This window comes from Morone saxatilis, unplaced genomic scaffold (assembly GCF_004916995.1).
Source record: "Morone saxatilis isolate NCDOM2014 unplaced genomic scaffold, NCSU_SB_2.0 Contig9, whole genome shotgun sequence".
Classification (NCBI taxonomy): domain Eukaryota; kingdom Metazoa; phylum Chordata; class Actinopteri; family Moronidae; genus Morone; species Morone saxatilis.
In genome coordinates this window covers 17,421,281-17,437,180 of record NW_023340268.1, presented here as the reverse complement: position 1 = coordinate 17,437,180, position 15,900 = coordinate 17,421,281, and the positions used below count along the sequence as shown (strand labels likewise).

General features: G+C 41.6%; 1 protein-coding gene across 1 annotated transcript in view; it reads left to right on the top strand.

The window, feature by feature from the left end:
• Window positions 1-14,939, top strand: part of LOC118343219 (adenylate cyclase type 2-like) — an 18,316-nt gene extending 3,377 nt beyond the window's left edge. The window contains exons 2-5 of the mRNA XM_035681974.1: window positions 6,134-6,331; window positions 10,544-10,705; window positions 11,666-11,815; window positions 14,787-14,939. Coding sequence (XP_035537867.1) covers window positions 6,134-6,331; window positions 10,544-10,705; window positions 11,666-11,815; window positions 14,787-14,939 — 663 coding nt within the window. The remainder of the gene's footprint in view (window positions 1-6,133; window positions 6,332-10,543; window positions 10,706-11,665; window positions 11,816-14,786) is intronic.
• Window positions 14,940-15,900: the final 961 nt, after the last annotated feature.

Below are 15,900 nucleotides of genomic sequence, written 5' to 3'. Positions count from 1 at the left end.
CCGACAGACTTGTCTGTCTGTAGTTATGGAGTGGTTGTTCGGTGAGGCATGTGTATTTATTACAGCTGGAAGAAGAAGAATGGCAGGAATAAATAGAGGGAGGGTTTCAAGCAGGGGCCGGGCGGCAGAGGGAGGGGAGGATGTTGTTCTAAGTGCTCTGGCTTTATCAGTGAGCCGGCAGAAACCCAACCAAAGAAGCTCTAATGCTCCCAAAATTACAGCACACTTTTATCTTTCTCCTCAGATCAGGGCTGGAGTTAGTGAATGTGGTGTTTTTAAGACAGACTTCTCCACCCATACTGTACAGTGTGTGTATGTGTGTGTGTGTGTGTGTGTGTGTTTGTCTGAGGAAGTCTCTCATTTCCCTCTTAGACCTATCTGCAGTTTTTAGAGAAAATAATTATTGTTTGTTCTTGTTGTATTGATTGGGAAGTGTGTGGGTATGCATGTCAGTACAGAACCAGAAATAACATGGCACTATGTTAACCTAATGGCATTGAAAACACAGTTTGACAGTTTAATAGAGATCAATATTATGTCTGGTAATGGAACATTGGAAACCTATGAATCAGACAAAAAAGCTCCCATTATTTTTATCATTTACATCAATGATTACATCATTACACCTTCATTTATTGACGTCAACGTTGATTTCAGTTCATGTTTTTCCAGTTTGTGAACATTTGCAACACATTTTTTTACTTTTTAATAATTTGTTGATATTATATTAATAGCATCTGCAAGCACTTATTCAGTTCCACCTCGCTGACAGTTTGATAGATACAGAGCAGTGAGAGCAGGGTTTTTTTGTAATGATGGCTTACCAATCCATTACTTAGGAGCAGGAACGTGAATGAATGAAGTGAAATAGATGCTGTGACATCACTGACTGAGCTGCAACACCGCAAAGCACTAATGTTCTTCACACAGATACGGTACTCAAAAATGGGATGTTTATTTAACTTCATTTCTCTGTGCCTCCTGAAACCATTACAAATCGCTATGGAAAAATAAATCTGTTTTGGGACGTGGCAACATTATAGTTAAGGTTTGGTTTTCATGAAAGTAAGTACTTCATTAAGGTTAAAGGGACCTTTGTTACCAGTAGGTTAGCCTTGCTTTGCTTTAAACCTTCAACCTTAAAACATTCAAATTTCTGTGAAACCTTGACTGTTCATAGAATACACATTTTCCTCAGTTCCAATTTCACAAGAGGCCATGTTAACATTTTCCCATGAACTGTCCTCACATGTATGTTATTTATAATTCAGCTGGACCTTTGCTTGTACGAATGTGTTTCAAACTGGTTCGATCCACTCAGCAGCTCTGTGCGACTGCCGTGCCCTCTAGCATCTTTTTGTCTGGTTATGAAACGACCATTTCTTCATCCTGTACTGATGAAGTCCTCCCCTGGGGTGCTGTGATGAATAAGATCACCAGTGGCAGAGGAAGTATTTAGATCCTTTTCAAGTAAAAGCACTAATACCTCACTGTATAATACTCCAGTTCAAGTTCAGTTAACATTGTAAAAAGTAAGTATAATCAGGAAAATACCCTTAAAGTGTTAAAAGCACAAATGTCCCCTGTGACTGTTTTAGTATTTTTCTTTATACATAAAAACAAATTATAATTATTAAAACAGTTGAAAGGAAAAGCAGCAAATTCCCACGTTTGTGAAGCTGGAACACATTTATAATACAGCTTTGATCATTGTAGTTACCAAATGTCTTTATACAGTACTAGCGAGCAAACTCTACAGAGATAACTGTCCTTTAAGACTGACAGAATTGCCTTAAATTGGGCAAATATATCAGTCTCTCCAAAAACTCTGCAAAAATATCAAAAAACACCACAATATGACTCAACACTAAACACCACATGAAACATAATTATAACAAACCTTGTGCCTTTATCAGCTGGCTATTTTCTGACGTTAGGCAGACACACTTGTGCAATGCGGACACACTGGACAATACTGTCCAGACTTTTTTCCTTTTATGGCAAAACTCCTTCAAAATACATACATACCCCTAACGCAAATCATTTGTATGTTTTTATTTGAGCCTGGTAAACGGCCATGTCTTTTTAACTGATGCCCACAGTCTTCGTCATTAATCTTCATCATCAAGGGTTATTTTTTCAGATTGTAGAAGCCTCCACCAGAGCAACAGAGAATATTGTTATTTACTGTTTTAATACTGTAGTATTACTTCCCATGACACCAAAACTGACTTTGATGTGTAAAATAGCTTGAGTTTCTTGAGCTCTTTAACGTTCCAAGATTAAAGTTCCACATGATTGGGGCGTCCGGTTAGCTCAGTGGGTAGAGCTGGTTCCCCATGTACCGAGGCTGAGTCCTTGCTACAGCGGCCCAGGCTTCGAATCCGAACTGTGGCCCTTTGCTGCGTGTCATCCCCTCTGTCTGCCCCCCTTTCCTGTCTATCTTTGGCTGTCCCTATCAAATAAATAAAATAAAAAGGCCAAAAAAATAACTTAACATTTTTTATTTATTTTATTGATTGTGAGTTTAAATACAGGCATAATATCTCTATTATTTAGTGCTAAGTAGCCTTTAAGCTAACATTCAGATTTCCCTAAAACTCTTACTGTTGATACTGATCTTTTACACTGAATTTTACCACTGGCCATGTTACCATTTTCCCATGGCCTATCTTCACATGTATGTTATTTATTACCTGTCTTTGTAAGAATACATTTCAAACTGGTTCGATCCCCTCAGCAGTAACTCAGTAAGTGACTATTTCTTTACCCTTCACCCACTAACAATAAACAGGTGTTGTATTTGGAAAATTTACATGAGTTGGATGTAACTCCACCAGAACACAATGTACTCACTATCAGGGCCGATCTAAAACTGTCTAAAGCCGTGGTTCTTCACTGGTCTAACCTTGGGACCCACATTTTCCCATGGTCATTGTGTCACGACCCACTTTTATAGACTCAAACCAAGGTAGCTAATTTATTTTCGAAAGGCTAGTAAACATATACACTGTCATCATGACCCTTTTTAAAGATAAAATATACACATATTTCCATTCCTGCATTCAGGGAGGGTGCTGTTAGAGCTTTGCATACTTCTACACACATCGCCAAGACTCCCATTACAAACATAAACATAAATATAAACATATTTTCATCCCTGCAATCAGAATACTTACTTATAAGTAGTATGAACATTAGGAATAAAGTTAACATCATAACTGCACACACACTCAAAATAAGTAAGGCCTACAAAATCCTTTTACTTTTACTTACATTTTTTTGACCACACACTCTGGGACCCTTTCAGACCCAGCATGATCTAAAGGATATTCATAAGCATTTGAAGTAGCATCTAACCTTCCCTTTCATGACAATAAGTCCTCTATAAAACATATTTGGTTTGGTAGTTTTAATAATTTACATTATAATCTTTTGGGTCAAATGCTGGATGCTCTGAACCTTTGACCTGTTTTAGCTGAGTATTTTAACGTTCCTCGACACTGCAAACGGAGCGCTTGAGGAAAGGTTTGTTGATTATTGATGATTTTCATAACCATGCTGAGAGCAGATTGAAGAAATCTGCCATGAGTGCTGCTTCATCAGGCAGGATAAATATTAAACAGGCACCAAAACATGGAAAGTGCATACACTGTCATGATTTCAACACGAGCTTCTCTACCGCCTCCCCCCCTTCTCCTCACTTTCTGACATAATGTATTTGGTGTGTTGGTGTCATTTCACTGCTGAATAATTAGCTTACTGCATCTCTCTGCCTCTTTCTGCTGCTGCTGCTGCTATGTCTCCCTGTTCCCCCCTTTTTCCTCCCAGTATAATAGCTGGATAAGCCAGACTGGGCTAAAAAAAGGAAATAATTGTTCTGGATGACAATGCAGTATATTATGGCAGCCAGGCACAGCTCCCTCCCTCTATGCGATGTCGAGGGAAATGGCTCTGAATGGTTTCAAAAGGGTTTTAACAGTATTAGATGGCCTACAGTCAGAAATGTGCAAAGTGCAGATGCTTCTTTTTTTTTTTCTTATCACCAAAACGTGAAAACACTGAAGGTGTTGAGAGAGCGGCTTCCCTACTCCGTAACCTGTGTGTGCATGGCTGTGTGTGATCATAGAGTTTGTGCAAAATGATGCCTTTGTCACTGATGTCCGCTCAGGTATCCCTCCGGTGTTTGGAGTCGTCCTCATTGGGATTCAATCTGCGCTCCAGTCTGACTGTATAGCTGGCATGGCGTCAGCAGCCACATCCCATGGGATCCCTTCTCCAGACCCTGACTCACACTACCTCTGCCACACCGTGCTGCTACACTAATACACAGCAAAAAGCTCTCTTCCTGCATTTGCTCTGGTCAAATAGCTTCTGCTGTTCTCGACAAGCCGCCCCAGTCAATAAATTGTCAAATCAGCCACAAATTCAAGGCTGAGTGTCTGGCATCTTTTCATTCGGTTACATAAAAGCTGCTCCAGCGGGCTGCATGTTAAGAGAATCAAACACGTTTCTGTGCCCACACTGATGTTCATTTCACTGTAAAATCGGTGACATCTAATCACACAGCGGCTCTGCTAATTTAACATTTACAGCTGCTGGACCTGTCAGTGCAATCATGACTTTGAAATAACTTAAAATGGTGTACGTGGGTGTCGGGTAGGATCAAGTCTGTAAAAGTGTGCTCAGTGTGTGGAAGCTCTCCTTGAGCAAGAGATGGTGATTTTGCTGCTGTTCCATAATTTACATAGCCTGCAGAGGGCAAAAGAGCAGAGACAGTATTTAATTCCTACCCTGACCACATTTGTGTGTGTGTGTTCATGGGATGTGTTTGTATGTGCTGAGATTTAGTATAGTAAAGTGATTTTCTAGCAAAATCAGAAGAGGTACAGAATGTACAATTAGTAATATGCTCAGGACACATGCACATGCAGAGGTTATGGACAGGTCAAAAGTAATGGAAGTGCTCAGGATGAAGACATTAATGGAAAGTGAAAGGCACAGCAAGTCTCCTCCTGTTAACACTAATAATTTATCACAAAGACACTTATGAATCGACCTTACATGCATCTTACCTGAAACTTTGGTTCACAATGTCTCCATATTAACATTTCTTTGACCATTAAAAGTTTGGTGAGAATATTAGTCTAGTAAAAAAGTTTTAAGGCGTCATTTTGTCTGATATGAAGTAATTTTTCTTGAAACTAATGAAAAATTCTGGCAGTTATGTGACATAATTTGCACTTGATTTTCATGGAGCAAGAATCAATATCTTTACCCGGCCGGATGAGGCTAGTAATTGCACCAAGATATTAGAAAATCCTTGAAAAAAACTAAACTGCCTTGTGAGGAAAAACTGCAGCCAGATTTGTGTCTTTTTTTTACACGACTGATCTGTTTGGATGGATTTTTGTTGTTGTGCACACCCTCCTAACTATACGACAAAGTGAGAGTGAGGAAGAGGCTGTAGAGGACGAGGAGGTGTGTGAGGGAGGTCTGGTCAGAGTCAAAGAGGGAGAAGAGATTTTGTGTGTGTGTGTGTGTGTGTGTGTGTTGACAGCTTTTAAATGCTGACTTTGACAGTGCGAGAGCAGAAGTGATGCTGTAGCACATTCTCTGGGCTCAGACTGTCTGTCTGCCAATCGGTGTGCCTGTGTGTCTGTTCATCTGTTTGTGTGTGTGTGTGTGTTATGTTGCACCTCTATCCTTATGAGGACTGAATGTCCTCACTAGGACACACAATTTGGGAGAATGATCCTAAAGCAAGCACTTTGACAAGTTTTGGGTTACACTGGCCTATAATAAATATTCTAACATATTTAAAACTCATCCATGCCCCTCTGGAAGCTCTTTCTGTGGACCTTCATGCTAACACTGTAGCATCCACTGTAGCATCTACTGGCATTATTCAGAGTACATGACGTTTGTGTGTGTTATGATGTGTGTGTGAGCATCCTACTGAATATGCAAACAGGGTTGTACTGCAAATCAGTGTGTTTCTATTCAACTCCAGCAAACTCACTAAAGCTGAAACTGTATAAACCAATAACTCTCTCTCAGTTCAATTCAATCCACTTTATTCTCTCTCTCTCTCTCTCTCTCTCTCTCTCTCTCTCTCCCTCCCTCCCTCTAGAATACACAGGACCACTTGACGTTCTTGATAACGGTTCCCGCAGCTCTCTTCCTCTTCCTGTCCATCTTCATCCTCGTCTGCATTGAGTCGGTCTTCAAGCGGATGCTCCGCCTCTTCTCTCTCCTCATATGGGCCTGTCTGGTCACCATGGGTTACCTGTTCATGTTCTCAGGAGGGATCCTCAGCCCCTGGGACCAGGTATATATATATATATCTGTTTAATGTGTGTAAGGTAATGCTTATGTCTAAAAGAACATGCTGCATCCCCGGGCCAGCTTACCTACTGTATATACTACAGCATGTCTGGTTGCACGTGTGGGTGTGCAATCAATTTGATTTGAATGTTTGCTAAGCTCCACCCCCCGTAGTTACTGTTGCCACGTCTTTAGCTAAAAGCGGCTGTTCCTAAAGTACAGGAAAAAACAATTCCTATAGTCAGGTGATTATATGCTAATGAAAACATACCTATTATATTCCATTTCTGCCAATAGATGAACTAGAACTTTAAATATTAACCTGATGGCTACAAACATGATATCATGATATCATAAAAGGCTTAGGGTGAACCTGCATGACCCAGGTGAAACGATGATCCAGATTGAAGAGATAGAAATAAAGAAACAGCATTGTACATTGTGCAGTGTAGAACTGATAATGAGAAATGTAGATCAGAGTAAATCAGAGTTATTTTGTAATAACATAACCCTGCAAAATAGAAGTGAGACTTGTACGTATTTGTTTCTTTTTTCAAATAGAATGTTTCACTGAGTTTGGCTGGGGTTACGTATGAAGGTCCCCATATCCAAGAAACCGCAGGGCAGAGCAGGGCTTTTGTAGCTTGGGTTAGGTTACTGCTGTGGTAAGATAGTTAGCTGGACATGCTAATTTGCATCTTCCATTACTGTGGGCAAACACACTGTTCAATCCGTGTCTTAAATTTTAGTTCTTGTATTTTGGCTTTCGGAGACAGCAAAAAATAAGTCACTATCTAAACTCTCTGGGTATGGATTATAGCTTTTACTACAGCTCCCTAGACATCTTTTCAAACGGTGGTAAAACAACAATTTACCTATCGAAATACATCCAAGGGAAAATAACCAAATCAACAAAATGACTGTTCCTGCAAAGAAAATACACAAAAAATTCACAGCAGTATTAATTTACATTCCCATTAAGTTAAGGGGGACTTTTGATGCATGTATTCATGAGCGTTCCTGTGATTGCATACAGGTGTAGGGGAGGTTTTTTCAGACATCGATCCGTCAGTTTGTTTGTGCCTTTGTATTGTGTGCGAGTGCATACGTCAGACACGAGCGCTGAATTAATTCCACGTGTGACAAGTGTTAATGAGGCCTGATGAGAGCTGGAGGTGAGCAGATCAGCAGGCAGACACATTAGTTTTCCTTCTCTCTCTGTTTCAAGAATCCTATTTTCTCATGTTAGCGCCCTGTCTCCCCCTATTCATCAAATCCCATTTTTCTCTCCCCAGCTTCTCCACCTGCCTCCTCCTCTCCTGTAAAGACCGCCCCCACCCTCCCCACCACCCCCACCATACCCAAATTTCCTCTCTCCCCTCTTGCTACCCTACTTTTACTTCCTTCCCGTCCCTTCCCCCTGAAGGTTGGAAGGAATATTTTTTTATCATCAAAGCCACCTGTGGAGAAGCATATCATTCTGCCATATTAATCACTCTATTCCTGCTTCCCAATGGACTTCTCTCCACTTAAGTCCTTATCTATCTATCTATTCTATCTATTCTATCTAATCTATTCCTATCTAGTCTATCTATCTATTATTCTTAATTCTATCTATCTATCATCTATTTATCTATCTATCCTATTTCCTATCTTATTCTCTTCCTGCAACCTTTTGATTTATGAGAGAAAGAAAGCAAAGAACAAATAAAGACTGAAAGGCGAGGAAAATGAAAAGAACGAAACGAAACCTTGTGGGGAAGCAAGAAATCGGTGAAAAAGAGAACCGCTGGAATTGCAGCCCGGCCTTCCAGTGGGTTGGAATTGATTGTGAAATTACTGGAGAGGACAGCACGTCTGATGGAGCCACACAAGAGCAATAACAGCAAAAGGCCTGAAAAGAGAGACCGGGGAGAACAGAAGGTACATGAGAAAAGTGGCGCTCCCTGCTCCGGCATTCACTTCAGCCTTCCACCCGCCCCACACGCTCGCCCCTGCTCACCCTCTTTTTCTACACAACCACACACACAAACAAAGATTGGTTCTACCCGTTCACAGTACAAGCGTGTTCCTGCCACCATCCAGCTGCATTACTGTTAGTCTGGTCCTTTATTCAATTTCTCTGAAGGCCAACAAGCTCTTTCCCAGAAAGGCAGAAATGAAACAATGGGCTGCCAACCAAGCCTGGTACAACGGAATCAAGACTCAGCCCACGACACACTTGACTGTTGTGTGGTTGTCCAAATGTGCGTGTTTGTGCACAAAAAAAAACAAGGTGGCCCGCCCTGCAATCCGTAAATTGCTGCCCCGAGCTGCTTACCGCTCATACAAATGCTTTAAAGTTTGAGCATCGAGGGAAAAAAAACATTTGTGAATGTTTGGGTTTAAAGCGTGCATATCTTGTGGCTTCTGTGTGTGTTTTGAGGCAAGGTGAATTGAGCCGTGTGCTGCTTTTTTTTGTTCCTGAACAACAGAAGAGGGCTTGTGTTCTCCCCGGAACAAAGAAAAGCGAGGGGGGGAAAAAAAGTCCATCCAAGGAGCCCGAAGTGAGAAGGAAATGGGAAAGCCCAGCTTCCCATCTGTTTTTTTTTTTTAGGTGTTTGGAGGGTTTGTATTTAGGATTCAGACCCTTGGAGGTTGCTGTGGAAAGTGTGGTTGTGTCCCCTGCTGCCTGTGGTGGCACAGAACAAGAAGCAGGTGAAGCCACCCTGAAAATTGAAACTGCCAAATTCTCGATTTTTTCCCACAGCCCCACCCAAGACAGAACCGGACGTTCCAACAAACCTCTTGACTGCCCTCTGCCCTGACGTTTTTTTTTTTTTTTTTTTCCAGAGGGGGGAGTTCAGTATTAGGAGTTGGAAGGTTATGGCAAAATATACAAGACCTTCCAAAACACCACATCTGCTCTGACATCAGCACCCTTCCCTATGTTGGTTCCCCTAGCAACAGCAAGTCTAAGCTTACCCAAAACACCTCTCTCTCTCTCTCTTTGTTCAGGTCTTCTTTTAGAAGGAACTCGGTCAACCAGACAATCACTTATATCCGATGTTCTAGTCATGGTTTTGCCTGACAACACACTACATGTCAGTGGTATGAGTCATGATATCTTTGTAACGCATCACCAAGTAGCCTGTCTCTGCAAATAATATTTATGATACTGATGTCATAAACACTGTAAGTAGCATGCGAAGAGCTCTACCCTGCTGGACTTGTGTAAGACAAAAGTATTTCACATTTTATATGCATAATAACATGACACATGGGGATCCAGGTCCCAGCAAGTTTGTTTTCAGCAAATTTGAGTTACTCCCAGCTGTCACTCAGTAGAATCCTGTTTGCACGCAGAGTCTCTGAACCTGAAAGACACAGGAAATAAACAGACAGGCAGGAAGGTCACAGTTCATCTGGTGTCCCAGTTAAAACGGTGACCTGTTCGCGCTGGTCGCCACCATAACAGGAAGATGTGGACTGACAGCAGGGGGAAGTGGACAGGGACGAAGGAGGAGGTTAAGGCACAAGTCATCAATGAGCAACACAGTAGGAAAGACAAATCTAGCACACACAGGAACACACACACAGAGCAGATGGGAGGTCAGTGTAAGTGGCTTTGATGGAAACCTGGAAAGAGAGTGGACTGATTACAGTAAATAAGCAGGAAACTCCTGAATATTTTCTACTGAAGCACTACGCTGTCTTACTGAAATTAAATATGTGAGCAGTCATTATAGGGAGGCAATTTATCTCGGGATTTAGTTTTTGTAATGTTGAGTGAGCAGCCCACTCATCTCTTATAATTTATCAGAGGATCAGCAGTTTATTGTTGGATGTTTTTGTGAAAAAGAGTGGGCAGCCCACTTAACTCATGTAACTCTATTCTGTATTTGGACAAAAAGCAGACAAAGGGAAGATGCAGAACATAAATCTCTGGTGAGTTTTGATGGCAGGCCTTTTTCGTGATCTATATTTGGGCATTGCTGTGGTCATTCTTGGCATCACTGCAGCACTTACATGACCGTGCAGCCCAGAATTGCATGACCTGTGCTGCTGAATATTTCTCTCAAACAGCAGCTAAATTATATATTGCTCCCGGTTTACTTCGATGTATAGACTGAGGGAACGCTACAAAGTTGAAAGAAAGTCAGAACTTGTTTCAAAACACCAAGAGATCTGGATCTGCCACTTTACCTATCGACATTTTACCGTTCCTTGTTTCCAGGTGTCCTTCTTCCTCTTCATCGTGTTTGTTGTCTACACCATGCTGCCCTTCTCCATGAGAGGGGCCATTATCGCCAGCGCCGTCACCTGCTTCTCGCACACCGTCACCCTCAGCGTCTGTCTGGCCTCCAAAGTCACAGAACTGGAGCCTCTGGTGTGGCAGGTAAGACAACTCTCAATCTTTTGAACGCACAGCTCATAGCGGGACTGTTTACATAACTTCCTGCTTCTGTGACAGTTGTGGTCGAGAGGACTCTGCTGTGAGCTTCCCATTTTGGTTTTTCTGAAGGCCTAAATGATCGCTTCACTCACTGCACTATTAGCTGCAGCACACGGGTTAGCTTCTCAAAGGCGAAATTGGTAAGGCTGTTGCATGCACAATTTAAAATGACGAGGTACAACGTTTTAATAAGGGCCGCGCTGTTAAACAGTGAACCCATCCTGTATCATTGCAACACAGCACATTCAGCAAGGCCTCCAGAGACAAATAAACTGCCTTTAATGTACTCAGCCCTTAAAACGCTGGTTCTTAATGAATGTAGAGAAACTTCATCTTGCTTCTATTAATACACCAAACAACAAACACCACAGACCAATAAGATAAGTGTGGCATCTGTAAATTTCAACAAAGATACAGAAACATGCCAGATAACACTGGCACTTAATGGAATTGATTTTCTCATCACTTGTATGACTTAGGCTGACACACACACACACACACACACACACACACACTGACTCTTTTTAATCAACCAACAAAGTAAACACCCTGATAACACTCAAACAACAACAGTCTCTCTTCTCTCCCTCTCACACACACAGACAGTGGAAAAGCACACCAACAATAAAACATGCTCAAAGACGTTCATTGCCCTTGGATACAGCACCAAGGACAACCTAATGATATGCGAGGCCGCAATTTAAAGAGCTTAAGGTTGACATAGTGGTGTAAAAGCGCAATCGAAGTGTGTGCTCTGGCCCGCTTTTACGAGGTAATAATGTCGGTTTAAGTAGAAGGAGGTAGATAGCGGGGGAATTACAGGCGTATCTGGAACATGCGTCATCTCCTGACATTATTTTAATGCCTTATTCTTTGTGTGTATGCATGTGGTGTACGTGGCAGATCTTAGCCAATGTGATCATCTTCACCTGTGGGAACCTGGCCGGGGCATACCACAAGCACCTGATGGACCTGGCGCTCAAACAGACCTACCAAGACACCTGCAACTGCATCAAGTCCCCCATCAAACTAGAGTTTGAGAAGCACCAACAGGTACACACGCAAAGATGAATAGCGGCCCAGGGTTCGAATCTAACCTGCGGCCCTTTGCTGCGTGTTATCCCCTCTCTCTCTGCCCCCGCCCCCCTCTTTTCTGTCTATCTTCAGCTGTCACTATCAAGTAAAGGCAATAAAAGCTCCCAAAAAAATACTTGACCTGTTAAAAAATAATAAACTCTCAATGTCAGTTCCTGCCTCACTGGATGCAGGTGACACATCAGCTATACCTTTTACTGTTTCATTTAACAATTTATCTATACCTCACATGGGCTGTGACAGGATTTTACCACATTCAGCATATTTGGCTCAGCCTCACTGCCTGCCATTATCAATCTATATTTAATGTATTCAGGCTGGTATTTCCTCACCACGGGCTTGGAAGCTTTTACTGGCAAAGGGTTGTCTCCCACATTACTTGACTGAACTGATCCATTTTGTGTAACTGCAACTGAGGGAGTGTTAGCTGGAAAAACATGTTTGTCTCTACCTGATGATGGGTAAATAAATGTTCATTGAAAATGTGCATTTTAATTTGATGATTTTAATTTTTTGTGAATTCCTGGGGGTAGTGTAGTATACAACTACTCCCTTGTTTTAGCTCTAGGAATGGCACTGCCTGTCCCAGTCTGTCAATTGGTTGGTCCAGACTGAAATATCAACTATTGCCATGACATTTTGTACAGACACTCGTGATCCCTAGAAGATGTTCTCTAATGATTTTGTCTGATTTTCTGACTTTTCTGACTATTGGATGGATTGCTTTGAAATTGGTTTGAGAAAGAATTGTTCCCTTCCTTCTCATGTAATTTTATTTCTAATACAAACCTGCAAAACGACTTTTTCATCAGCCTCAGCTTACTATGCTTGTTAGCATGCTGACATTAACCTGTCTCTCTCTCTGAGCCACACATAATGCATGAGAGCCCGAATGAAATTCAAACCGAAATCTGTTTTGTTGCCAAAATATTTCACTTCTCAGTTTTGTCAGGAATGAGGAGTTGGTAAGTCAGTCATGTTTAAAGAGGCATTATGCTGTGACATTTGCTTGACATTAGCGTCTTTGCCCTGACATTAGGCATTCTCTTCAACCAGGGAAATGACATAAAATTGCACATTAAAAACTGGTGGTCCACTCGGTAAGGATAGCTATGATTATTTTGTTGTATTTTCTTCTTGAGTTGTAGAATTTCAAGGATTTCCCTACTTAGTTAGTTATGACATGTTATGTGCATTTATTCTGGAAAGTTTTGGTTATTTTTCTTTTTCATGTGAATTCAAGTTGTGAAACATTGATAAACAAAGGTCACTTACACATTTTCTGAATATTTTAGTTGGCTTGTAGACAAAAGCTCAAGGTAAACAGAAATTTACCTTTAGCAATGATCATGTTGGACAACTCACATATGTTTATCTGCAATGTGTGTGTGTGTGTGTGTGGATGTACGCAAATGCCAGTGCATAACTAAACAATGCCAAATGTCATTCAGTAGCTGAATACAGATCCCTTCAGTTCATTAATCAAAGACATGATTACTCACATCCCTTCAGGCTATTATACGCCATCTACGCACTCACAGTACTGTTCATATTGCTTCAGTGCTGAATAAGTAAATAAGTGCAGGTGGTGTGGGTTTCTATTTTTAGTGCCCCCCTCCCCAACTCCTCTCTACTTAATTTGCTGCTGTGTTTTAGGAAATGAGCCCGTGGTGTGTGAACAATGTAATGACCCTCTCTACTGTGAGCTGCATTTATGAGTCACACCCCCTCAGGCAGCTATTCGCTCTCTAATATGCACACACACACACACACACACACACACACACACATGCCCAAACACTCATGCACACCAAAATCACCCTCAAACAAACCTCCATCTGATGTGGATGGTGCTAAATTAAAACCCACAACCTCACAAGGTTGCACACCAGCTGTGGACGATGGCTCTTGCATCTCCGGTTCTCCATTTTTCTTATGCCCACAGATAACTGACCGTATTCTACAATGACGTGTGTATATTTCCAGTGCTGCTGTAGGTAAACTTGAATGTGTCAACTTTATAAAACAACAGCAACCATCAAACTTTGGTGTCAGCATCTCAGAGTCGAACAGCTGCCCCTTAGTGCATTTCAGCCACAAGACATGTCTCTCCAGGTCTGTCCCGCAGGTGTAGATGTGCAGCAGTGTTCACAGGCTGGTTATCTTGCCTGCTCAGTTATATGTTCATTTCCCTGCTTTGACTGGAAGCGACTAGTTTGCACCTTGCCTCTGGTAGGGTTTTAAAGGCATTTTGGGAAATTACAATCTGAAATCAGTGAGTCGGGTTTCCTTTAAGTTTCTCGTGTAAGATCACAGGCAATCCACAGATTTACAGAACTTGCTGTGCTTTCCTCCACCTTGCTTCATATTGAAAATGAGGAAAATTTCACTGCCTCAATCACTCTTCTGTACTTGACTCTAGCTTCCTGTGCGCAGTGATGAAAAATTTGCCCCAATGAACCATCATTAAGGGGATGTAAAAATCTATTTAGGAGGTTAAATATTAGCTGTGGCCAACAGTGGCTATATTTATATGCAGTGTTAAATAATTCAGAATAACAAAACATTTTACAAAGCACATATTTTACGTGACAAACGTATATTCCTCTTCATACAAATCCTGCATATAGTCCAACAAACACTTTTTAATATGTGGAGAATTTTGATCAGATTAGTAATAATAATTCTAACTATCTTTTCTCTTTGTACCAGTCATGCTGAGTGAGTGTATTTATGTATTTTGGCTGAATATTTCCAGCCACATTAACTCAGAGATCCAAGGATTTTTTTATTTTATTCTGTCACTGCTACTATAATATCGTCTCAACAATCTCATTCATTTTTTTTTCATGTTCTCAAAATGGCTACATAGTTAATTTCCTACATCTTGGTTGCTTGACTCTTTCTCGCCTTGGCTCTCTGTCTCCAGGAGCGTTTGCTGTTGTCCTTACTGCCGGCTCACATAGCCAGGGTGATGAAAGCCGAGATCATCCAGAGGCTGCAGGGACCCAACTTCGGCCGAACCGAGAGCACCAACAACTTCCACAACCTCTATGTGCAGCGGCACACCAATGTCAGGTAAGGATCCCTCTTCTTTATCTGCGCCACCAAATAATAAAGGTTATTATTTGCTGCTCTCGTCTCCGTGCTTGATTGCTCCTATACCATCCTGTCCTCCCCCTTGTCACTGCTCAGCCCTCATCCTCTTTTGTCCTCCCCCCTCGACCTGCTCTCACATTTGGATTGCTCCTATACTCTGTGCTCCACTCATCTTCTATCATCTCCCTTTATTTCTTCTTCTCCTCTCCTTTTCTCTATCTTCTCTACATCCCATCTTCTTATTCCTTTTCATTGCTATGGCCAAATTCAATTCAGAGTTAATCCACCTCCATTGTGCTCCGAGGTCACTTTGCCAAATGAAGAGGAGTCCATGTCCTCTGTTCTCAATGATACTCTCCTCTATGTTGGTGAGGTTCAAAGACACAGGCTAAACATAAGAGGCTCTCCATAGATTGCCCTCTAAAAACCTGTTTCCCTTCACATGAAAAACAGTAGCACTGTGTCCCTTTTAAGCGGCGTGTGTGTGTGTGTGTCTCCATATGTGTGTGTCTGTGTCCTCATGTTGATCTGCATATTATCCTTTCAATAATAACAAATTCTCACATGCTCTAGTGCACAGTGAAGAGGGCAATCTCTCCAGAACAAAGAACTGACACCCAAGGACAGGTGGCATTGTGATTCTGCTGGGATCCTCCTACACTAGACAGTTAGTGGTGAGCCAAACACCAGCCACTGCCTCCACTGTCCAGCTGTAATAATTGGTTGTTGGTGTTGAGGAACAGGTTAAATTGTGTCTTTTTATGCTTATTGAAATATCATTCCTTCTCTTTAGGATATAGTCAGTAGAGGTTTTACAGACTTGTCGCATTTCTGAGGAGCAGACAGTGTTTATAAAGTAATGTATAAGTCTGTTGCAAAAACTCTTTTTTTCACATGAAGCAAATAAACTGCCTTTTTATCAGTGGCGGACTCAGGCTGTCTGA